Below are 24127 nucleotides of genomic sequence, written 5' to 3'. Positions count from 1 at the left end.
AGTGGCTGTCAGGGGCGTGCGACCTCTGGGGCAGCCCGGCGCTGAGTCCTCGGACCCAGCTCACATGTGGTGGCTCTGAAAGCATGGCCATAGCCTCCCGCCGGGGCTCACAGCCGCCCACCTAGACTCACAGCCGCCCGCCTAGACTCACAGCCACCCGCTGGGGCTCACAGCCGCCCACCTAGACTCACAGCCGCCCGCCTACTCACAGCCGCCCACCTACTCACAGCCGCCCACCTACTCACAGCCGCCCACCTAGACTCACAGCCGCCCACCTACTCACAGCCGCCCGCCTAGACTCACAGCTGCCCGCCTACTCACAGCCGCCCACCTACTCACAGCCGCCCACCTACTCACAGCCGCCCCGCCTAGACTCACAGCCGCCCGCCTACTCACAGCCGCCCGCCTAGACTCACAGCCGCCCGCCTACTCACAGCCGCCCACCTAGACTCACAGCCGCCCACCTACTCACAGCCGCCCGCCTAGACTCACAGCTGCCCGCCTACTCACAGCCGCCCACCTACTCACAGCCACCCACCTACTCACAGCCGCCCGCCTAGACTCACAGCCGCCCGCCGGGGCTCACACGGGGCTCACAGCCGCCCGCTGGGGCTCACACGGGGCTCACAGCCGCCCGCCGGGGCTCACAGCCGCCCGCCGGGGCTCACAGCCGCCCGCCGGGGCTCAGAGCTTTCCCAGGCCGAGCGGGGAATGCTGGGCCTGCAGCTGGACATTGTGGCCACTCCGGAGCCCTCCGCTAGGAGACCCTGGCGGTGACCTGCACGCACCCGACCTGTGGCGGCACCGCTCTCCTGCTCAGCCCCCTCCGCAGGAACCGGAGCTCCCTGAGCACTGCCGGGAAACATTCCCAAGCCCGAGTGCTGGGACTGCTCTCGTCCTCGGAAAAGGCCAGCGGGCGGATGAGCCCACACGTGCGAGGCACTGACGAGTGGGTGACTGTCCCAGAGTCGAAAGGCCACGTGCCACCCCTTCTTGCCGCTGGGGGACCCTCGTCACTGTTCTCGGGAACCCTGGAAACCCTGCTCCATCGCACTCTCCACGAGGCCGCGTCCTCGGGCTCTCCGGCCTGGGCGGTGGCCGGGCTGCATGGTCGCGGGGCCCCCGCCGCGCCGCCATCCCTCATGGGACGTCCACCGCGAGGAAGCAGCCGGAGCTGAGCTGCCCAGGCCCCAGACGCTGAACACGGCAGAGAGCAGCCCCCTGGAGGCGGCACGCACGCCACGTAAAGCTGGGATCTTGGACCCAGCAGCCAATGCTGTCCCCGCATTCCCGTCTGCAAACAGGGGACCTGGATGAGGGCTCAGTGCCAACCCCTCGGGCACAGTCTAGGGACCTGGGGGCTGAGACTGTCCCAGGGAGGCGCACAGTGGCTCTCCCTCCCTCCGTCACCAGCCCGTCTCCATCAAGTGCACGGCCTTCAATCTCCCGGGTGTGGGTCGCCGGACCCTCCCGTGAACACGCCACGAGCAGTGAGCAGCTAACCCTGCCTTACCGACACCAGACCCACCATGCGGAAAGCAAGGCTTCTAGCCAGCCCGGAACTGCCTCAGAGCTGCTAGATGACAGAGCAGCGAGAGCAGCCAGAGCCCGAGGTGTGAGGGAGGCACCTGGCCTCCGCGCCTGGACGGGCAGGTGCCATGGCACCAAGTGTGGCTTTTCCGTGGGGCACACCTTCAGCCACCGCGTCCAGAGCTGTTTGCTCTAAAGAACTATACGTCATTTCTAAGTTTTTCTGGGGTCGTAAGCTTTGCAGCACAAACAGTGGCTGATCCATCAGAAGGCACTGCGGCACCTCCAACACCAGCGGACAGGCGGCCGGTGGAGGGACTGGGAGACTGTGCTGGGTCACCAGGTCACCACGTGGCACTGAGTGGAAGGCTGTGGGACGGGACACGCCTGGCCCCTCTGCCCCTCCCGGCGGGTGAGCAGGCGTCCCACATGCACCAGGGGACTGACCTTGGCCTTCCGAAGCACGTGCCCCCGGCAGGGAGAGCTGCCAGCCGGCTGGCTCTTCCTCAGAACGGCGGCGCTGTTCACGGGCACGGGGCCCTCGGCGTCACTGGTCTCGCAGCTGGACAGCGGGGAGTTCTCCAGAGTCCGGGGCCTGAGCACTGGGGACTGAGAGAGGCGGCGAGGCTGCTTTCCAGCAGGGATGGAGCCTTTACCGGGAACAGGGGGCTCGGGATACGCCACCCACAGTGAGGACACCAGGTGTGTCTGTGTGGTCCCTGCCCAGTGCTCAGAGCACCTTCCAACGTCTGTCTCACAGACAGAATGATGGAGGCGCAGAGAGATGCTCAACTGGCTGGTCATGCTGGGAAGCGGGGAGGCCCAGTCCGCGTCCTCTGCCTCCAGCCCAGCACGCGCTTCTCACAGTCCCCTCTCCAGGGACTCGAACTCCCAGGCACCCTCTCACCCGCAGCCCCGGCAGCAGAGACGTGGTGGCAGCCGCAGCAGGAGCGGGGGAACCGCACGCGGCCAGCTCATGGGAGGAACCGGGCAGAGCAGGCCCAGGATTCCGGGCTGTGGAAAAGACCAGGACCTGCCAGTTTGGCTCAGTGGACAGAGCGTCAGCCTGTGGACTGAAGGGTCCCAGGTTTGACTGGTCAAGGGCTCAAACCTCGGCTGCAGGCTCAATGCAAATTGATGTTTCTCTCTCTCTCTCTCTCTCTCTCTCTCTCTCTCTCTCTCTCTCTCTCCCTCCCTCCCTCCCTCCCCTCCCCTCCCTTCCCTCTCTCTCTCAAAAAAAAAAGAAAGGAAGGAAGGAAGGAAGAAAGAAAGAAAGGGAAAAGACCCTCAGGTGAGGGTTACAAGTAAATGAGTGTCGGAGCTGACGCGCAGCTGTGTGCTGTGCTGGGTGAGGCTGGGAGGGCGGCCAGTCTAGAGGAACGGGGGTGTTTTCTCTGGGCGCCGTGCGTGCGGTGCTCAGGGGCGCGGGGGACGGTACCTGTGGACTCGAGGTCCCCGAGCGGGGCTCGATGGCCAGCCCCAGGGTGACGCCGCCGGCCAGGGCCTTGCGGAGGCTCTCGGTGACCTCGGTGAGCTCCAGCTCCAGGCTGACACGCTCCGCCTCCTTCCGCCGGCACTCCTCCTCCAGTGCCTTCAGCTTCTCCTCTAGGGCCAGCTGCGCCTTCCTGCCTGGGAGCGAGGGGGCGGGGAGACGCCGGCTCAGGCTCCAGACCTGGGTCCCTCTGACACTCACATCAGCCCTGAGAGGAGCCACGCCCGCACCCCACCCCTGCCTTGGCTGCAGCTGGAAGAAGGGCCCCCAGGGGGTCTCAGCGTGCTCATCTGTCACATGGACCGTGAGCTGCGGCTGATTCTTCCGCCACCGCCTCCCGAGCCCTCCTGCCCTACGTCAAACACCTCACTCCTCCGCAGAGCATGGCACGCGTTTCTCCCGGGCACACGTGTTTCATCACTGCAACGTGTGGCAGTGACACAGGAAGGCTGGCACTGTACCCACAGGGCAGCTAAGAAAACCGAATCCAAGGGTAATGAGTGTGTGGCCTGGGCCGGTGCACAGCACGTGGGGCTCTGCTTTGAGGCCAGAAGCGGGTCTAACCCTTCTGTGTCGTCACCATCCGCTCCCACCCTCCGCCCGGCACTGCACTCCGCCTGGCAGCCGCCCCGCCTCCGAGCAGTGATCTCGGTCCTGCCCAGCCAGCGCCCGCCTCCAGTCTTTACATGGCAAGAGCACTTTCATGCCCGTCACGGAGGCGGTCAGCAAAGGCTCCAGCTCCGTAGCCGTGTGCCAGCCGCCCTCCCCCCCCACCCCCCCCCCCCCGGCTCCCGCACACTGAGCTACCTGGAGGCAGGCGTCTCCCCGGCTCTCTGCTCCCACCCGTTCCCCCCCCCCCCTCCCCCCCCCCGTGCTGGGCCAACCACACGGAGACCTGGGTCAGAGCTGCCCAGGTGACACCAGCCTGGAGCTGAGGCCTGTGTGTCTGCAGTTCCGTCCCTAACCAGGCTCCCCCTGACCCCCACCCTGTGCCCACTCCTGCCGGCACAAACAAGCCAGCCTGGACCAGCACAGCGGCCTGCCTCACTCCAGGGCTGCCTTTACTCAGCTCCGCTCCGCGGTGGTTGCCCTGACCTGGCCTCACCCCATCCCTTCCAATACTCACACTGCCCTCCCTCAGTGGGCTCTCCTCTGGGGTGCAGGGCTCTCTGTACCGTGTGGAGACCCCTCACCTGCCTCTGAACGTTACCTGTCCCTGTGGACTGTCCTCCTGCGAGGGACCCAATGCCTCATGGACGCAGTGCCCACTCACAGCCCTCAGGCTCCAGACAATCCCTGCCAGCGGGCCAGAGGCGGGACAGTTCCTGGAACCTGTCCCCCTGCCAGTCCCGGGACTGCCGCACCCAGCACCTGTCCCCCTGCCTGTCCCGGGACTCCTGCACCTGAGCACCCATCCCCCTGCCTGTCCCGGGACTCCCGCACCCGGCACCTGTCCCCCTGCCTGTCCTGGGACTCCCGCACCCAGCACCCATCCCCCTGCCTGTCCCGGGACTCCCGCACCTGGCACCTGTCCCCCTGCCTGTCCCGGGACTCCCGCACCTGAGCACCTGTCCCCCTGCCTGTCCCGGGACTCCCGCACCCGGCACCCATCCCCCTGCCTGTCCGGGGACTCCCGCACCCGGCACCTGTCCCCCTGCCTGTCCCGGGACTCCCGCACCTGAGCACCTGTCCCCCTGCCTGTCCCGGGACTCCCGCACCCGGCACCCATCCCCCTGCCTGTCCCGGGACTCCCGCACCCGGCACCCATCCCCCTGCCTGTCCCGGGACTCCCGCACCTGAGCACCTGTCCCCCTGCCTGTCCCGGGACTCCCGCACCCGGCACCCGTCCCCCTGCCTGTCCCGGGACTCCCGCACCCGGCACCTGCCCCCCTGCCTGTCCCGGGACTCCCACACCCGGCACCCATCCCCCTGCCTGTCCCGGGACTCCCGCACCCGGCACCTGTCCCCCTGCCTGTCCCGGGACTCCCGCACCTGGCACCTGTCCCCCTGCCTGTCCCGGGACTCCCGCACCTGAGCACCCATCCCCCCTGCCTGTCCCGGGACTCCCGCACCCGGCACCTGTCCCCCTGCCTGTCCCGGGACTCCCGCACCTGAGCACCCATCCCCCCTGACTGTCCCGGGACTCCCGCACCCGGCACCTGTCCCCCTGCCTGTCCCGGGACTCCCGCACCTGGCACCTGTCCCCCTGCCTGTCCCGGGACTCCCGCACCTGAGCACCCATCCCCCCTGCCTGTCCCGAGACTCCCGCACCCGGCACCTGCCCTCGGCTAACGGGCAGTGCCTCTAGACCCCCAGGACGCAGTGTGGGACGCCAGCTAAATCTGAGCCACAAGCTGATGAGAGGCCTGCGGCAGACAGAGGGAGGCAGCCCCTCCCGGACGGGCGCCCTCCTACCAGCGTTCGCCTCGATGGCGGCCCGCAGGTCCCTCCTCTCCTTCCGGAGCTGGGCCAGCCTGGTCCGCAGGGCTTCCTTCCGCCGCAGCAGCTCCTCTTCCTGGGTCTGCAGGCGCCTGGCGTCTGCTTCCACCCTGTTCTTGCCGTATCTGTACTGGTCAGCGTCTGAAAGACACGCAGGGAAAGCAGTGAGCCTGCAGACACGAGGGAGCTTCCCAGAGCCCTCGGTCAGCCCGCTCGCTCAGTCAACTCAGAGCTGCTCCCTGGAATCCGACGGAAGAGAACGGGCCGGTCTGAACCAGCTGATTATCCAGGATTCTCAGGAACAATGTTCTACGTGAAAAGACAGTATTAAGAAATCCCATAATCCTCTTCCCTTCCCGCCGGCACCTCGCCACAGTGCACAACCCACATCTGCAGGGAGGAGGCGTCAGCGTCACATGCAATCCTGGCTGTGGGCTAGTGCCCGTAGGTTTAAACTTCTCCCCCAGCCCGCCACAGCTGGCCCACAGCCCTGTCCAGCGCTTTGCTGACCCAGCAGCAGCTACGCACCGGCACGGACTGAACACGCAATAGCAGCAGTGGGTGAACGAACGGACAATGAGAAAAGGAAGCGGCAACACAGGGCGGGGTCTGGGGCTCGACTGTTAGGTCTGAATCCCAGCTTGTCACCTGTAGCTGTGTGACCTGGAACAAAGTACTTCATCGCCCTGTGCCTCAGTGTCCTCATCTGTGAAATGGGGACATTCCCGGGGGGGGGGGGTGGATTAAGTTAACATTTATAGAGTAATTTAGGAAAGGTCCTTCTGAAAAATACACTGGAGAGAGGAAGAGGTGATGAAGCTAATGAGACGGGCCCAGGGCCACCATGTTCGAAGATTCCACCTCAGCCGGTCCTCCCACTGCTTCTGGCATCGCACCGCCCAGGCCTGACTGCGGCTCAGCGCATCAGGCTCAGCAGCTCCGTCCTCGCCACGTGCGCCGCTGCTTGTCTGCCCGATGCCCTCGCTAGACGAGAAAGGGCGTCACAGAGACGCAGAGGGCAGAGCAATGGCCATGATGCAGGCCGTGGCACGAGGGGCCGCAAAGCCCTCCAGCGCAGCTGCGCCCGCTCTCAAGCAGGTGCCCAGGCCTCGCGTGGGGGCGGCTTTATAATTTGATCTTTGTATCTAAAGCCCGTCTCACAGTGCCTGGGACAAGGTGTAGCTCCCAAGGACGGCAGCGGAGCGCTACCGATGGAGGCCCCCGAGGCCGTCCCTCCCCACTCAACATGCACAGAGGACACAATGGCGGCAGCAAGTGGCCAAACCGGCCAGCGGACGCCGAGCACTGCTGTCCGTGGCTCGGGGGCAGGATGTGCTGGGCAGACAGAGCAGAGTCCAAACCCCAGGCTCTGATCTCCAAACAAAGGCGCTTTCCCCAGCCCACACGTGCCCCACCCCCGGTCTACAGTGAACGCAGCAAAAACACAGAAGGCAATTATTTCTCTCATTTGTCACCATTAGATGTCACCACAGTTAATAAAAGTTCCTTCCAGAAGGCGTCATAAAATAGAGGAATCAATCACGGGAATGAAATCAGCCGTGACTGAGGGGTTCCGTGCCTGGTCTTGCACAAGCTCGGTGCCCTCCCCACGGGGCACCAGCAGGATTTTAAGTGACTGCAGGCACGAGCCTGCGTCAGGGAAGTACGGTTTGCGAGAGGAGGTCGAAGGTCAGCACATCCCACGAATTATGAGGAGCAGGCTTTGGCCCGCTGGCTCCCACCTGCCTGCTCTGAGGGTGACTCCCGTGCAGATCACCTGTGTCCCGGGCAGGAGCAGCCTGCCCTGCTGAGCAGCTCGGAGGCGGGTGTGCATGTACGCCCCCCGCCCCGCCGCCCGCCGCGTACCCCATGACTGAGGCCCCTGGCAGTGCAGGCGGCAGGTACAGGGCACTAGCTGGAGCGGAGGCCTGATCTGCCAGCTCCACGGGGCCTGAGTCAGAAAACACGGACACTCCCTCCCCTGGAACCCTCCCTGCCGGCCAGGCCCCTGGAGCTCTGGGACCCGCGTCTGCTGTGTGACCCTCTGTGTGACCCTCGTCCAGCTCAGGCACCTTGGCAACAACGGCACTGTCTTATCGTCGCATCTGAAGATTCACTGACAGACATGGTGACAGCGTGGCCCCGGAGAAAGGGAGGTGCGGTGCCGGGCGGGCATCTCCCTGCCAGCTGGGCGGCCTGCAGCCTGGCACTCCCTGTGGTTGTCACTCACGGCCGTGAGCCCCAGGGAAGCGTGCATCGCTCAGGTCATTCCGCACGTGGACCAGGGGGCAGGCGGCAGCACCTGCCTGCAGGCGGCGGGGGGCCAGGCCGGGGAAAGGGACGGACTGTTCTCCTTGCCACGCGGACTCCTTCCAAGCCCGTCTTTCTCTAGGGCCCTGAGGCCGTGACCACTTGGGCTGTTCCATCACAGAAACCACGGCAGCTGCTTCTCCACACCCAGCACGTGGGAGCCCCACTTAGAGGGTAGACGTGACTTCACCAAAGTCGCTGAGTCACCAACAGGTCAGGGACACAAACCAAGGCCCCTGACCCAAAGCCCAGGCCCTGCAGCTGCACCTCCAGGTGCCTCCACTGAAATGGGCGTAACCAGCCCTAGACTCGGGCAGCCAGCCCGGCCTTTCCTGGGTGCACTAAGGTCCTGAAGCTGGGTTGGAGGCCAGTACCTGGCACAGCCCGGCCTTTCCTGGTGCACAGAGGTCCTGAAGCTGGGTCGGAGGCCAGTACCTGGCACAGCCCGGCCTTTCCTGGTGCACTAAGGTCCTGAAGCTGGGTCGGAGGCCAGTACCTGGCACAGCCTGGCCTTTCCTGGTGCACGAGGTCCCGAGGCCGGGTCAGAGGCCGGCACCACCCTCCCGTCGGGCAGGTGGGGAAGGATGATGGGCTGCAGGCCCATCTCTCCACGGGTCCCCCCAGCCCGCTCCACAGCTGCAGAGGAGCCGCGACCACGGACGAGGGGTGCACTCACTGGAAGGCGTGCGCCTCACGCCGGCGGCCGGCTCGGCCTTCTTGGGCTGGCTGCTCAGGGGCTTGCCTTTTCCCGCAGCCCCGCTGGATGCGAGTGGGGGCTTTTTACTCTTCAACTGTTGAAATAAACAGAAGGAAGTTAAAACAAACGATCCACAACACCAGTGTTTTTGTTCTGCGGGACACTGCTTCCCTCTGTGACGCTGTAAATAGCATCTAGCACTGACAGAAAAACTCAGGGTGGCAGGAACAACTTGGCTCCCAAACCCTGGGAGCTGGGGTGCCCCGGAGGCTGAGGTTCGGGCGTGAGGGACGCAGGGCGCCCTGGGCAGGAAAGCAGAGCTACATGTGCGCTGAGAGCTGCGATGGAGGTGGGCACAGGGGGAGCCGGGCAGCTGGGCTGAGACGCTGGGAGCCTGCACTTCGGACAGGGGGAGGCCACTGCAGCTGGTTTCTCTGCCAGCGCTTCCGCGGGGACTGACACCCACCGGGCACATAACTACGCCTATTCACTGCAGGCTCTCAGGAAGGAAGCGAGAAAGGCGTGACGTAGAAACAGTTTAAACTAAATTTTGACCAACCACAGGCTTTTAAAAATTCCACAGCATCGCTACTTCTTGGGTGGCTGCAGGCCAGCAGGTGCATTTTCTCAGCAATGGACAGCTCTATGTGCAGACATGCAGCTGGCGGGAGGGGTGGACTGTGGGTGTCCAGGCCCGCGCTCCAAGGCCGTGCCGCCTCCTGCGCTGTGGCCGGGGCCTAAATTTGGCTCCATCACTCGGCTGCTGAGCGAGCCACAACCCCTGCGCCCCGACTTATAACCGCTGGGCGTCTGGCCGCCGCACTCAACGAGGCCGGAGCCGCTGGCTCCCCGCCCGGCCTTCAGGCTCACTGGGCGGCTCTGAGCAACTGTCGCCAAACATCACAAGCAAACAGCCGGCTGGTGTGGCTCAGTGGTTGAGTGCTGACCCAGGAACCAAGAGGTCACTGAATAGATTCCCGGTCAGGGCACATGCCCAGGTTGTGGGCTCCATCCCCAGTAGGGGGCATGCCGGGGGAAGCCAATCAATGTTTCTCCCTCCCTCCCTCTCTCTTTCTCTCTCTCTGAAAATCAATAAAAACATATATTTTTTTAAAAAATCAGAAGCAAACAAAAGCTGTGCTGTGATTCTGGCGAGAGCCTCGGCTGGGAGGACTTCTGAGTGCCACTCGGTCTGACATCCCCAGGGCTTCCCTGGCTCGTCACTTTGTAAGGGCTCCCCCAACACAGGGCACAGGGAGCAACCCCTCCCATGCCCCTCTGCTCTAGGGGCGCTCGCACACACGGGCGTGGGGCTGTATGCAAAGCATGAAAGTCTGAGGCTGACGGAGCAGGAAGACACATCAGTGTTTATACGGGAACGCTACGTTTGCTATGAAGATGAGGAGGGACAGTCTGACAGCAAGGCTGTTTCCCACTTAGGGACCGGTAATCCCAATCCTCGCCACCTACCTGGGGTCAGGGAGCACTTTTATGCCCATTTGGGAAAAACACCGCAGTGTCCTGAATGAGCCTAGTTTACTTTTAAAGGTCAAAAAGCAGCTACTCCTGGGGCCACCTGTGCTGATGTTTAAGGGAAACATTAAAAACACTTGCAGCTCAAGAATCCTCTGCCAAGTTTTACCTTCCCGGTCCTTTAAGTCTCTGCCTTTAGCAAAATTCCCGGGGAATATCCCGAGGCCGGAAAGAGCCGGTGTGCAGGGGGAGCGGAGCCCACAGCAGGGCCGGGGAGGGGTACGGAGGCAGCTCCCCTGCCGACTGCTTTCCCAGGTGAGCCTCGCTCACTACAGTGGGCATCACTGCGAAACTCGGAGGGGGGCTGTGGCTAGAGGGGTTCTAGAGGAGGGAACGCGGTGCTGTACCTGGGAGCCGAGCCCGAGAGACGCCCTCCCCACAGAAGAGGTGTTAGTGACAGACGGGGCGGGAGGCAGCCCGCAGGACGTGGGCTGCTTGTAATGGTTACAGGACAGGGTGTCGGCAGGCGGCCTAGCAGCCTTCCTGTCAGCAGGCGGGTAGCGCGCAAAGATTTTCGGAGACGGCAAGTTATCGTACGGCACCTCTCCTCCCGGGCCTCCGCGGCAGGACGCGGCCGAGCCGCCGTCGGGGTCCCACTGCAACACACACAGCTGCGCGGTTAGTGCCTCGGCCACAAGCAGAGCAGATGTTAGCGCGGACACGGCGTTCGCACCCGCACCCCCGTGCCCGCTGCTGTAAAGCACACGCGTTCGCAGGCGAGCTGGCCGCGAGGCCTGCCCTGCGTCCGGGACTTAGGGACAGCCTTCTCCTCCCTTAGATTGCCCCAGAGTCGCTGGCTTGGGGAGTTTTTGCTCCGTCTGGTAAAGCAGGACAAAAAGGGCTGACATGACATTTCTTTAGATCTCGGGGGTCCCCAGATCCAAAAAGCAGAGCCGCGTGCTGGCGGGGAAGGCATGCTGGGTGGGGACACGGGGATGGGGCTCGGGCCCTGCCCAGCACACGTGTGCAGACCCCAGCGAGCACCTTCTTTTACTTTGCGGTCACTACCGGGTTCTAGACGCTGTCTGGAGTGCGTTACGAACACTGCCTCAAGCTCTCACAGGATCTCAGGAAGCAGGAGGAAACTGAGGCAGAGGCTCCCAAGCCCAGGGCGCTGCCTCTGTGCCCCGCTCCCGGGGTTACCGAGGGGCTGGACTTCAGAGCCCGGAGCCAGTGCATCGGTGACGCGTTTATGGGGACTGTCCGCCTGCCCCCTGCCCCCACTCTGTTAGGGCTGATTGAAGTGCCTCGACCAAAACGGTCTTGAAAAGAAATCCAATCATCACAGAAAACAGGTTTCCAAGTAGAATTGACATAATGGCACTATTTTGACGAAAACCTTTCCCTAAAGGACTAAAATAGCCACAGGCCATTGGAGGGCAGGGACATTGAAGTGTACATTCACCCAGCACTCAGCACGGCGAGCCTTTTAAGTCTTAAAGGCCTCCAGGAACTGCTCTGCATTCAGAAACACGGGGAATGTTAGCTCCTGGACGATGCTTATTTCGCCGTCTTTATGTCGTTCTTCACTCCCGCAGACGGTGATTACAGCCTTTGTTATAAAAATAGGAGCAGGGCCCAGACCTCACGGCAGGCTGCTCTCCTTGCCGTCGCTGCAGTGGCTATTTTGGTGATGCTGGGACCCAGCTACGAGCTAAAAATAGGGGGACGTGCAGATAAACTCGGACATGAGCGCCTCAAAATGACAGGCGCGCATGCATTTGTCCAGAGCGATTACAGGGTCTAGACTAGACAAGCATTTCCCCAAAATACCAAGGGACTGAGTCACACGGGTAACTTAGAAACTGCATAGAAGTTTCTAGATTAAAAGTGGGTGTGCTCCCCCACTTTTGTGTGTGTCAGAGACCCTCCCCAAGACTCACTAACGCCTGCGTTGGGCCTCAGGGGACCCTGAATGGCTGAGAGTTACTGAAAATGAAACGCCAACAAGTGCGGTTTGGGGTCAAAAGTGCGAACTTCATAAACAGAGAAGAGCAGCCCTCCCCAGAGAGACGGCCTGGTCCCAGCGCCCAGCGGCGGGGAACTGGGTAGGGCAAGGCCTCTGCCAGGACGCCCCGTGAGCCAAAGCGCCAGGACTGCACAGGGGACGCGCCCAGCTCCTGCCCACAGGGTCCCAGGACAATCCCTCCTGCAGAGCCTCTGCGCAGGTTCCCAGGGCCTGGAGCAACCTCGTCCCTGTGGGCCTGAGCTGCGCCTAGACCAGAACAATGGGACAGGCCGGGGGGGTGGGGGGGGTGGTGCCCGTGGCTCCCACCTCCTCACCCTCACGCCCCGTGGCAGGTGTGGACTGGGGAAGGAGTGAGGGCCTTGGAGAGAGACTTAGAGGGAGGTGTGGGTTTCCTTTCTGAACGAGCTGCCCGAATCAGGCTGGAGACGCAGACCGCTCGCCCTCTGGAGGGGACCCTGGCAGCGGACAGGGCCAAGGTGGGTCAGAAGAGAAGCTGGTGGCTGCGGGGCACATGCGGCAGGAGAGCAGGGCCCACCTTGAAAACGGCAGTGACCAGGACGAGGCTCAGGACCGCCCCCCCCCCCCCAAGCTGCTCTGCAGGGGCTACCCGGGCCTTCCTAAGTGATGGGTTGGTGGGCCGCACAGCCTCTCCACGGGGTGCAGGCTGCAGGCACCGGGTAAAGGTGGTGGCGGGAATGGGGCGGAGGAGGAGACTGGCTGGACCCGATGCTTTCTCACTGTGGGACAGGACGCGGCTTCTCCCCCCCCCCCCCCCAGCCTCAAGCAGGACCCCAACCAGTGGACCCTGCAGCCCAGCTGGGTGTCGGAGAGGCTCCCTCACACCCTCACCCTTGACCACCACGGACCCTAGTATTCACCTGCATCTGCCTGAACAGGCCCTGCCCGGCCAGGTCCCCACTCAGCTCGCCTCCCCCTGCCTTTCTCACCCACTAGCCTGGAGGCCCTTTAAGGACAACGGCAGCATCTCATCCATCCTGTGCTCAGCCCCAGCACAGAGCTGGACACAGAGGAGAGGGAGGGGGGAGGGGGGGGTAACAGGGGACTGGAGAAGGAGGGGGGGCTATGTGAGAATCAAGTAAGGAGGGACAGACTGCTCGGGACAGACTGCTGGGCAGGGTCCCGGGCAGCCCGATGGGGCAGGGGTCTGAGGGAGGAGGCCATGGCTGGAACCCGATTTTCAGTTGCTTCTATTACTGAGAGCTGGCGTCCCTGCCCCTCCCTACCCTCAGGAAGGCAACGGTCTCCGGTCCTGCCTTGGCAGGTGGGGTTTGATGATGATGGCTAGCAGGGAGCTGAGAGATAACATCCATCAAAATACTGAGAAATGAATGGGTAAGCAGAACAGGGAGAAAAAATCTAAACTACCTTCAGGGTTGGAAACCATCACAGTAAACATACCCTGTGCCCCCTCTAAAGCCTGCGTGGATACGGATGCCCACTGACCCGCTCAGGACTTGGAGACACGTGGCAGGACGGGCTGTGAGCCTCTCCCTCGATCCATGGCTCAGCTCACCTGTGACCACCTGGAGGCCGGCACAGCCGACCAATAAACGGGAGTGATGTGCAGACACGTCAACAAACGATTATTGGTGAGCTCTGCTATTGTACGTGGGACAAGGCAGCGAAAAGCTAAGGCCACACCGCACCTGCTCAGCGCCAGGCACCGCCGGCTCGCCAAGGCCCCAGAGGGAGAAGGTCCTGAGCCTGTAGCATGGCCCCGGCTATGGCAGCATTTCCTCCCCCTCCCCCCGTCTCCCCTTCTCCCCGCCTCCCCATCTCCTCGCCTCCCCCTCTCCCCGCCTCCCCCTCTCCCCGCCTCCCCATCTCCTTGCCTCCTTCCCTCCCACCCTCCTTCCCTGCCTCCCTCCCTTCCTGCCACCTTCCGGCCTCCCTCCCTCCCTGCCACCTTCCCTGCCTCCCTCCCTTCCTGCCACCTTCCGGCCTCCCTCCCTCCCTGCCACCTTCTGGCCTCCCTCCCTCCCTGCCACCTTCCCTGCCTCCCTCCCTTCCTGCCACCTTCCGGCCTCCCTCCCTCCCTGCCACCTTCCCACCTTCCTCCCCTCCCTGCCACCTTCCCTGCCTCCCTCCCTCCCTGCCACCTTCCGGCCTCCCTCCCTCCCTGCCACCTTCCCTGCCTCCCTCCCTCCCTGCCACCTTCCGGCCTCCCTCCCTCCCTGCCACCTTCCCTGCCTCCCCCCCTCCCTGCCACCTTCCCTGCCTCCCTCCCTCCCTGCCACCTTCCCTGCCTCCCTCCCTTCCTGCCACCTTCCCACCTTCCTCCCCTCCCTCCCACATGTGCCTCGGATGGTGCTTGCTCAGCATGTGCCCCCGGAATGGCGACTCCCTGGTAACTGACAGCGCACCTCACTAGGACGTACCCAAGGCTCGCACTCTAACGTGTTCTCCTCGGTCGGTGCTTAGGGAGTGCGAACGGTTAATTATGACGGGGACATGGAGCCCTGAAGGAGAAACTGCCTACGGGTGTCAAACGCCTACGTGTCCAAATGCAGATTAAGATGGACAACTTGTCAGAAACAAGGACAGGAGAGATGGGATGGAGGTGTTATCACGTGTCAGCCGATGTCCGACAGCGACCGCTCCCTGGGGCTGTGCACTCACCGAGCCGTTCACGCAGGGGGCGTCGTCGTAGTGCAGCGCCGTCCCGCTGGGGTGGGCATAGCCGTTGGGGGTGCCCCCGAGGTAGGGGTTGGTGGAGATGACACGTCTGTTCATGAAGCTGAAAGACAGGACGTGAGGTAACCCCTCCCGCCGGGCAGCAAGTCTGGCCTGAGCCCTGGCCTGATGCTCGGCCCATGAGAGGCTGTGCAGGGAGCCTCAGTGCCGGGAGGCGCTGGAGCCACAGCCGCACGCCCCACCTAGAGAACGCGAGGGCAGCACGCCTGCAGGACCGTGCCAGGGGCGGCCACAGTGCGTGCAACACCGCCCTGCAGGGCTGGCCAGGGGCGGCCGCAGTGTGTGCAACACTGCCCTGCAGGGCTGGCCAGGGGCAGCCGCAGTGTGTGCAACACTGTCCAGCAGGACTGGCCAGGGGCGGCCACAGTGTGTGCAACACTGTCCAGCAGGACTGGCCAGGGGCGGCCGCAGTGTGTGCAACACCGCCCTGCAGGGCTGGCCAGGGGCGGCCGCAGTGTGTGCAACACCGCCCTGCAGGGCTGGCCAGGGGCGGCCACAGTGCGTGCAACACTGTCCAGCAGGACTGGCCAGGGGCGGCCACAGTGTGTGCAACATCGCCCTGCAGGACTGGCCAGGGGCGGCCACAGTGTGTGCAACACTGTCCAGCAGGACTGGCCAGGGGCGGCCACAGTGTGTGCAACACTGTCCAGCAGGACTGGCCAGGGGCGGCCACAGTGTGTGCAACACCGCCCTGCAGGGCTGGCCAGGGGCGGCCGCAGTGTGTGCAACACCGCCCTGCAGGGCTGGCCAGGGGCGGCCGCAGTGTGTGCAACACCGCCCTGCAGGACTGGCCAGGGGCGGCCACAGTGTGTGCAACACTGCCCTGCAGGACTGGCCAGGGGCAGCCACAGTGCGTGCAACACCGCCCTGCAGGACTGGCCAGGGGCGGCCACAGTGTGCAACACTGTCCAGCAGGACTGGCCAGGGGCGGCCACAGTGCGTGCAACACTGCCCTGCAGGACTGGCCAGGGGCGGCCACAGTGTGTGCAACACTGCCCTGCAGGACTGGCCAGGGGCGGCCACAGTGTGTGCAACACTGCCCTGCAGGACTGGCCAGGGGCGGCCGCAGTGTGTGCAACACCGCCCTGCAGGGCTGGCCAGGGGCGGCCACAGTGTGTGCAACACCGCCCTGCAGGGCTGGCCAGGGGCGGCCACAGTGTGTGCAACACCGCCCTGCAGGGCTGGCCAGGGGCGGCCGCAGTGCATGCTGGGTACACCATTCTTATCGTCAGTGGTCTAAAGACCTCTCTCGCTCACTGACTGTTTTTGTAAATGAAGTCTTACTGGGACACAGCCTGACCCTTCATGTAGGTACCGACAGAGGCTGCTTTCAAGGCTTTACACGCCTCCTCACGATCCTGTCCTCAAGTCAGGGGCCATGCGCTGCAAACTGAAGTATTTCCCGTCCGGCCTGGCTCTTTAGATTTATGCAACAGCGTTCCTAGAGTTCTCAGCGCCCACTCAGCGTTAGCGGCCCGGACAGCTCCCCTCCACTCTGCCCCTCCGGGCTGATGGAGCCCTGACAATGGGCGCCCCTCTGCTCAGAGAACATCCAAAACTGCCGCATGGCCTGGGGGCTCTGGGTGCCAGTTCGTGTCCGAAAGTCCCACCAGGCGCCCTGATGGCTGCTCTCACAGGGCCTCCTGCCTCAGGGTCTGACCCTCCGCCTGGGGCCCTCCCCAGAGCCCCTCCCTTCCTGAGGAGCCCCGGCACCCACATACACTGCCCTCCCCCCTCCCCGCCCCCCCGCCGCACCACTGTCCTCAGGTCCCCTCTCCGTCCCGATCACCGCAGAACACGGAGCTACGCGCTCACTGGCTGCTGTCCCCACCCGAAGTGGATCTTCCCACTGCCGCCGGCCAGCTTCAGGGCCAGCTCTGCTCGTCTGGGGACAGTGCCCGGAGCGGCTCACAGAGGCGCTGAGCGAGCAGGAGAGGGTCACTGTCAAGGAAACCCCTGAGCTCTCTCTCCTGGCGGGTTAAGCAAACAGGCTGCGTCTTCAGTGACTTTGTTTTCCAGCGGTATTTCCCGGCAGGACCTCGCATTCCTATGGCACCTGCATGAAGAAGGAGACAGGACCTGCCTGTGCTGGTTTCCAGCGGGGCTGGCGCTCACGGGCGAGCAGGGCTGGGAGCCTCGCAGCTGGCAGGAAGCGTTCAGAGGGAGCTGCTGCCCTCTGCTGGGGGCAGGCGGCTGTGCACGCCTCGCTCGGCCCAGCGCACCTGACTCTAATTTATAAAATAGCTCCTCTTGCTCTTGTCTGACAAAGAAATGTATGCGACCCTCTACATTTAGGGCACATGAAGTGTGCCTAGGAAAGAGAAACTTAAACGTTTGAGTTTGCAATGACCGGAGTTTTCTGATTTGTTTATAATATGTACCTAAGGGTTTCTCATTTATGGCTCGGAGGGTGTCTGGGGTCAGGCACTAGAACACGTGTTGTCGAGAGGCAGTAACGGGAATGAGCAAAAAGCCGGGCACGAGGCCAGTCCTTTCCGTGCCGACCACCGCGCAGGGAGCACGTTACACGGATCTGCTAGGTGTCGGCCCTCCCGGTGGGGGACCCTCACAGCAGGGCCGCCCGTGCGTGGTGTGTCTCCGGCTCTTGGCGCTGTGCCTGGCACTCACCGGGGCACAGATGCCAGGGAGGAGCAGGGGCCATGAGGGCCAGGACGGAAGCTGACCCGCCTGGGGGACGCCGAGGGCACCTGACACCGGAACATGAGACTGAGACGTCAGACACGCAGGACGTCGGCTGGAGCAGGCCTTCGCCACACCCACCTCCTCTCACAGAGGGCACTGGGCCCACCCAGCCTGCAGGCCTGAAGCGGACGGGCCGAGGGTCAGCCATGTGCTGTCTCCCGCCGGCGCCCTGGCTGCTACAGCTCAGCCACACTGAACAGCAGGAGTGAGACCAGAGGCCACGAGCCACGTGCTGAACCCAGAACACGAGCCGCTCACAGGAAACACATTCTGGGGAAATACACCCGACACAGAAGCTCCTCTCCTCACCGCTGCCCAGTGCCCAGGGCAGGCCATCAAGCATTCACACTGTCATGCAGCCATCCGCCGTCATCTCCAGAACTTTCCATCTTCCCACTGACACTCCCCCATTAACGTGCTCCCTCCCTTGCCCGGCCCCGGGACCCACGCTACTTCCTGTCCGACACACCTGTCTCTACAGCCCCTCCTGCAGGCGCATCACAGACTGGCCTCTGGTGTCTGGCCCGTCTCACTGAGCGTAATGTCCTCAGGTTCACCCATGTCTTAGGACAATGATGGCGAACCTATGACACGCATGTCAGAGGTGACATGCAAACTCATTTTTTTGGTTGATTTTTCTTTGTTAAATGGCATTTAAATATATAAAATAAATATCAAAAATATAAGTCTTTGTTTTACTATGTTGCACATATCAAAAAATTTCTATATGTGACACGGCACCAGAGTTAAGTTAGGGTTTTTCAAAACGCTGACACGCCGAGCTCAAAAGGTTCCCCATCACTGTCTTAGGAGAACACATTCTATATGATAAAGAGCTAATATGCTAATTAGGCCGAACAGCAGGACAACCTTCTGGACGACCTTCCAGACGAAGCCGGGGCTGCGAGGGCCGAGCCCCTTGCACGAATTTCATGCACTGGGCCTCTAGTTCTCACATAATGTCCCAGCGATTCAGATGAGAAGCAGCTTCCTGCCAGCTAACTATCCCCTGTCCATACTGACCCTGCTTTCCATCGTCCTCGTCGTCACCGTCACCGTCACCGTCACCGTCACCGTCACCATCACAGCTTCCCCGGAGCGCCCCCCACCAGGGCTCGGGAGGTCCAGGAGAGAACTCCAGAGCCTGCCCTGCAGCACGTCCTGGGCCGCCCTCCGCAGGCCTCCGGGACCTGTCTCAGCAGCCCGGCCGCCCTCGCCCAGGGGAGCTTACACACCCCTCCTTAGACACTTCCCTGCGACCTTGAAGAGTCTCACTGGCTGCCGGTGTGCATGAAGGACACTGGTTTCACCCTGGAATCTTCCTTATCTGGCAACTGCCTCGTTGAGGTTTTGGACATGGTTTCCTTGTTAAGTCTCTTCTCTCGTGTTTCCGAGGATGCAGAAACCCAGGAAGTAAAATCAAACTTTGTCGCCAATGGACAGCTACACAGATGTCAGAGCAGCAGATTCCTGCAGCCATGAGCTCCTCACCTGCACTGCCAACAGCTCATTTCAGGGCTGCACCCACACTCCTCGCCCAGGGCGCCTCCCGCTCCGCGTAGATGAGTGTCCCCCACTGAGCATGCGGAGCCCAGCTGCGCTCTCGGGGAGCACGCGTGCTCAGGGCTTCCCCAGGGTGGGCCCACTCCCCGACGGCACGGCGGGCACGTGTGGGCTGAGGACTGACCACGTCCACACCACCGTGAACAGCCAGAAACTCTTCACTTCACGCTACGTGTGACCTGGCGAAACCCGACCTCCGGTCGCACATTTCTTAGAAAGCCACGTTCAGGGTGGTGTGCTCACTGACGAGCGGTGAGGAGACTCCCTCGATCCACCTGCGCGCTGCTGGCCGGATGGGCTGTTATCACAGAAGGTAATGAGTAAGCAGAGCGGCCAGTCCTTGACGAGGTCCTGACTCTCCCACAGAGCGAAGTGAGTGAGAACGAGTGCTTTCTGCTGGGGACCCTCTCGCTTCGCTGGCGATCGCCGGGCAAAGCTGTCCCAGGCTGGCTCCTCACACAGGCTGCTTAGCCCGGACAGAGGCGCCTGACGCCTCATGCGACCAAGCTATCTTCCCTCAGCCCCAGCGCGTCCTGGCCGAGCGGCCAGGGCCCACAGACTTTTACAGGAAAAGCCAGTCTAGTGCAGTGGTTCTCAACCTTGGCTGCACGTTAGAATCACCTGGGAATCTTTTTAAAATCCTGATTCCTGGGCCTCATCCTCCGGAAATTCTGTTTCTTTGTTACGGGGTGGGACCACAACATTAGTAACAAAGAAACAGAATTTCCGGAGGATGGGGCCCAGGAATCGGGATTTTAAAAAAAGACTCCCAGGTGATCCTAATGTGCAGCCAAGGCTGAGAACCACTGGACTAGTCCTTCATCAGAGACATCCCAGCGAGTCCAGCTGTTCTTCCACCGCCAGCGTGGCGGTGCCGAGGCCACAACAGCAGGGCAGCTCCACCAGGCCCCGCTGCGTCGACACCTCTGATGCCGAAGGCGCGACAGCAAGAGGGAAACTTCTGGAGACGGCGAGGGCCTGCACCCCGGGGCCTGTGGGCGGGGCTTTGAGAAGTGCAGCTATAACTGTCTTTGCATCGATATATTAAAGAAATTCATGGTTCAAAGACCGTTCTTGTATGAACAGCCTTTTTAAAAAAATGACAATTTAGATTGTAAAGGAACGTGATTAATGGCTTCAAAGACAATCCTCACTACAGCAACGTGTAGAATCACTTCTGATTCTAGATTGTTCCCCCCACACACGGGTCAGCAAAGTACAGCCCACAAGCCGCATCCGGCCCCCTGCCTGTGCCTGCAAATCACGTTTTACGAAACCGTCGGCCCACTCGCTCCTGCCCCTGCAGCGCTGAGGACAGGGACCAGCGCACAAGCCAGACGGTGACTAGCTTGCTTTCTATGGGAAAAGTCGGCTGGCCCTGTCCTGAGAGAAAACACGAGGGTTAGAAGGACAGGGCTTTCACCAACGTCTGGGTGAACATGATGCGAAGGCAGCGTCTTCACTGTTTTCCCGACAGCCCATGAAGGGTAAACACACAGGAAACAGCGCGTGTGCCCAGCGCCCTGCCCGCGGGCCTTACCAGAAGGTCTGCTTGGCTGTCTGGATGATGTTGGCCGACATCTCCACGTCGATGTAGTCGTAGTGCAGGGCGCCGGGGTCTGTGGAGGACCCCGTCTCCGCCAGCAGGACGCCGATCCACCGGCCCATGTCTTCCGAGGACGCCGCCTGTGCGTGAGGGAGGCGCGTGTCACTTGATTAGGGAAGAGTTTCACAGGTTCAGGTGTCGGCACAGAGGCCACACAGACGGGACGGCGGGGGCCTGAGGCTCGTGCGAGTAAGTCGCGGAGGAAGGGGAGGGCTGCCGAGCTGCGGGACCCGTTCTGCATTCAGCCCGAGCCTTGAAGCCGGAATGACTGGACCCAGGACGTGGAAACCTGGGTCCTGCAATGCCTGCCGCTATGGGGGATGGGCACTGGGGGTAGGACGCGGGACTTACTGTGCTAGCTAAGGCTCAGCCAAATGAAGTTGCTGACAAAGCCTCGCTAATTTGACAACAAAACCCGGCCCGGAAAAGCAGCGCTGCCTGCGCTGGCCCAGCCTGAGGACGGGGCTGGCGCTCCCTGCGGGCCTCGGGCTCCCGTGTCTGGGCCGGGAATGTACTTCCTTCCCTTCAGTGGAGGCATGAGCACATGCTCCCCTCCTGCCGGCTGTGCTGAGGGGGTGCAACCGTGGGCAGTCACCAGGCTGTGGGCGCCGTTTCTCAGGACGTTTACATGCTCCCAACCCTGAATCTGACCTTCATTTGCAATCTGACTACAGCTCAGCCGATGCCCTAACCACTGAGCCCGGCCAGGGCCAAAGGGGAGGGTGGAAGTAGGCGGCTGAGGCTGTTTAATGGCCTTTCCCTCTTCAGCGAGCCGGCTCCAGAAAGGCAGCCACAGGAATCAGTCGCGCACGGAGCCAGGGCTCTTGGAAACCCAGGTCTCAGTGTCCATGCACGCGGCTCGCTGGCTGCGGTGTCTGCACACTCACCCCGCCTGGAGCCGCATGGGCCCTGCAGGACGAGGGAGGACAGCGCCCTCTGGAGGCTGTCACTGTGAGAAGTTCTGCTGGGAACACTGAAGCAAGGCCTGGCGGGGACGTGACCAGGAGGTGCCCGGGCCCAGGCTCCTTGAAGGGCTCAGCAGAAGTGGGCGCAGGGCGGGGCCCAGGGCCCTCAGGAGGGGCCACCGGGGACAGCAGAGACGGACACGTGGGCAGAAGGAGAGGGAGAAAGGGCGTGACCCAGCAGGCGCTGCCAGCTCAGCAAGGCGGGGACTCAGACGGGCAGCGGCTGCGGGAAGGAAGGTCGTCCTACCTCCAGCACGGCCACCTCCTGCCCGTTGCGGAGCAGCCGGAAGGTCAGCGGGTGCCTGGAGTCCAGCCCCGGGATCACCTCGCAGCCACGGAGAGGGATGGACACGAGGTGGGTCTTCAGGTCGGTCCTGTCCTTGTGCAGGATGAGTTTGTTGTCCTTGACCCTGCACCAGCGCTCCCGCCAGCGGTTGTTGGAGAGCACGTTCAGGTGGCCTGCGGCGACAGGGCGGCTCAGTTCCGGGAGAGGCACCAGGGCAGGAACGCCCAAGGATGGACCCCCACTGCGTCTCAGGCAAATTCACACACACAGGAGGGCCGTCACGGTGACAGCTGGAGAGCTGTGATTTTGAATTTGTACATGACATATGTCTGATACACTTATTCTTTATAAGGAAGAAAGCTCTACAGACAGCCCTCGGGTTACGTGGGACTCGACGTACGTCATTTCGTGGTTATGTCACCATCTCCCATTTATTTATAAAAAAAAAGTTCCGGCCCTAGCCGGTTTGGCTCAATGGATAGAGCGTCGGCCTATCCATTGGGTCCCAGGTTCGATTCTGGTCAAGGGCATGTACCTTGGTTGCAGGCACATACCCAGTAGGGAGTGTGCAGGAGGCAGCTGATCGATGTTTCTCTCTCATTGATGTTTCTAGCTCTCTATCCCTCTCCCTTCCTCTCTGTAAGAAATCAATAAAATATACCAAAAAAAAGGTTCCATCATTCCGACGTATGTACATATGTGCTTTATGTTTTTTATTATTTATTTACCACAAGTGAAAGTCAGGAATTGTTATCTTTCTTTTAAATTTTGTTTACTGTTTCCCTTCCTTACTGCTGTGTCTGTGCTCCATGTGAGTGACGTAGGTGCTTATGTAGGTGGGCTCCGACTTACGGCGAAAATCGCGTTACGTCGTAGGAACGGACCTCCCCGTAACCCCAGGACCTACTGTACTAAAGCCCACAGTCAGCCGTGAGGACTGACCGGCTGAGCAACGGCGTGAGAACCACGAATGCCTGCCTGTGGCTTCGGCCCCATCTACACATGAACCCCGCTGAGAGCCCACTTTTTGGACACTTGAAAAATGACCGCCAACTGCAGCCATCGTCAGAGTCTGCGGGCATGAATGACAGTGACCTGGGGACCAAGGTGGCGATACGTAAGGAGATCTGGAGTCACGACTGCTCTCGAGCACCCGAAGCTCCTGGGGCACAGGGTGGCCCCTCCTGAGGGTCCTGGGCCAGCGCCCTGCCCTGGAGGGAGGCTCAGGGCCATTCCTCAGGGGCCTTGAGGCAGGAAACGTCTCCAGCTGGGGAGGCTGGGGTCTGGCTAGGAGGGAGCGTGAGAAATGAACACTTGAACCACCCAGGGACCCAGTGACAGCCAACCTGGGACTCTGTCCGAGGAACCTGGCCCTGAAGCAGGTGGCAGAGCTCCGACAGGGAAGTCGGAGGGCAGGGGCTGTCTCAGTCGCTGCCGCACACACGTTAACACAGTCCTGCCCACGGCAGCTGCTCAGAAAATGCGGATGAAACACTGATGCGGAGACGGTCCTCAGTGAGACCGGGGTGACCCTGGTCTGGGACCTGGAGCCTCATGAGAAACCCTGGCTTGATTACTTTAGCCGAGGGGAATGGCTGACCACAGTGCCTTCATGTCTGGCCATGTTCACACCCGTCCCTCACAGGCCAACAGCCCTGCACGCTTTCAGTTTAAATGCTTAAAGGAAGTCGGGAGACCTTCCTGGGGTCAAACGTGAAGAGCCACAGAGCTCATGTCAAACCCCTGCAGTCTCTGACTAACAAGCAGTGCGAGTGAAACATCTCCCCGCACACAATCCCCAGCCTCCCTCCCGAGAGCCGCGCGCGTGACGAGGCCGAGGGCCGCGACTCAGGGACGACACGCGCCGCTCCTGCAGCTCCTGGGGCTCAGGACTGTCTTACCGCAGGGGGGCACGTCCTCCTCGGCGGAGGAGGTCTGCTCGTCGGTCGACGGCTTTTTCTTTCCCAAACCGATGATCTTGGTGATTTTCTTCCCAGTGACTTTAGATACGGTCCCCTTGCCCTCTGATTTGGAACTTTTTTTCCTCTTGACTGTCAAGAGTAACGACAACACGAAAGCATGTTAAGTTATAGACCTTACACTGAAAGACAGCGAAACACAGCATACGCCACAGCCATTGGCTTGCCCCGGTCTTACTCATTGAGCACCCGCTGTAGGCCGCCGTTGGGGCCTGGCTTACACCATCGGAGTGCTGGCTCAGTGAGGCACCAGTGAGCCACACCGATGACCTCCTCCCGTGTGCCCTGCTCGCTGGGACATGCGAAGCTGCCATGGGACTGCTGCCAAGACCTCAGCTCC

General features: G+C 62.1%; 1 protein-coding gene across 4 annotated transcripts in view; it reads right to left on the bottom strand.

Moving 5' to 3' along the window:
* Window positions 1-24127, bottom strand: part of AFAP1 (actin filament associated protein 1) — an 85859-nt gene that overhangs the window by 4094 nt on the left and 57638 nt on the right. For 3 of the 4 annotated variants that reach the window (XM_036328170.1, XM_036328177.1, XM_036328187.1), the window contains 8 exons: window positions 23710-23859; window positions 21770-21981; window positions 20492-20637; window positions 14611-14728; window positions 8448-8562; window positions 5438-5602; window positions 2969-3159; window positions 1978-2139 (listed from right to left, as the gene is read on the bottom strand). In XM_036328170.1, the coding sequence (XP_036184063.1) occupies window positions 1978-2139; window positions 2969-3159; window positions 5438-5602; window positions 8448-8562; window positions 14611-14728; window positions 20492-20637; window positions 21770-21981; window positions 23710-23859 (1259 nt within the window). Of the gene's footprint in view, window positions 1-1977; window positions 2140-2968; window positions 3160-5437; window positions 5603-8447; window positions 8563-10348; window positions 10598-14610; window positions 14729-20491; window positions 20638-21769; window positions 21982-23709; window positions 23860-24127 lie in introns of all 4 variants that reach the window. The other variant, XM_036328193.1, reaches the window with a different exon arrangement.

The sequence above is a fragment of the Myotis myotis genome, unplaced genomic scaffold (assembly GCF_014108235.1).
Source record: "Myotis myotis isolate mMyoMyo1 unplaced genomic scaffold, mMyoMyo1.p scaffold_m19_p_1, whole genome shotgun sequence".
NCBI lineage: Eukaryota > Metazoa > Chordata > Mammalia > Chiroptera > Vespertilionidae > Myotis > Myotis myotis.
The sequence above is the reverse complement of the archived record's forward strand: the minus strand, read 5'-3'. Positions and strand labels throughout refer to the sequence as shown.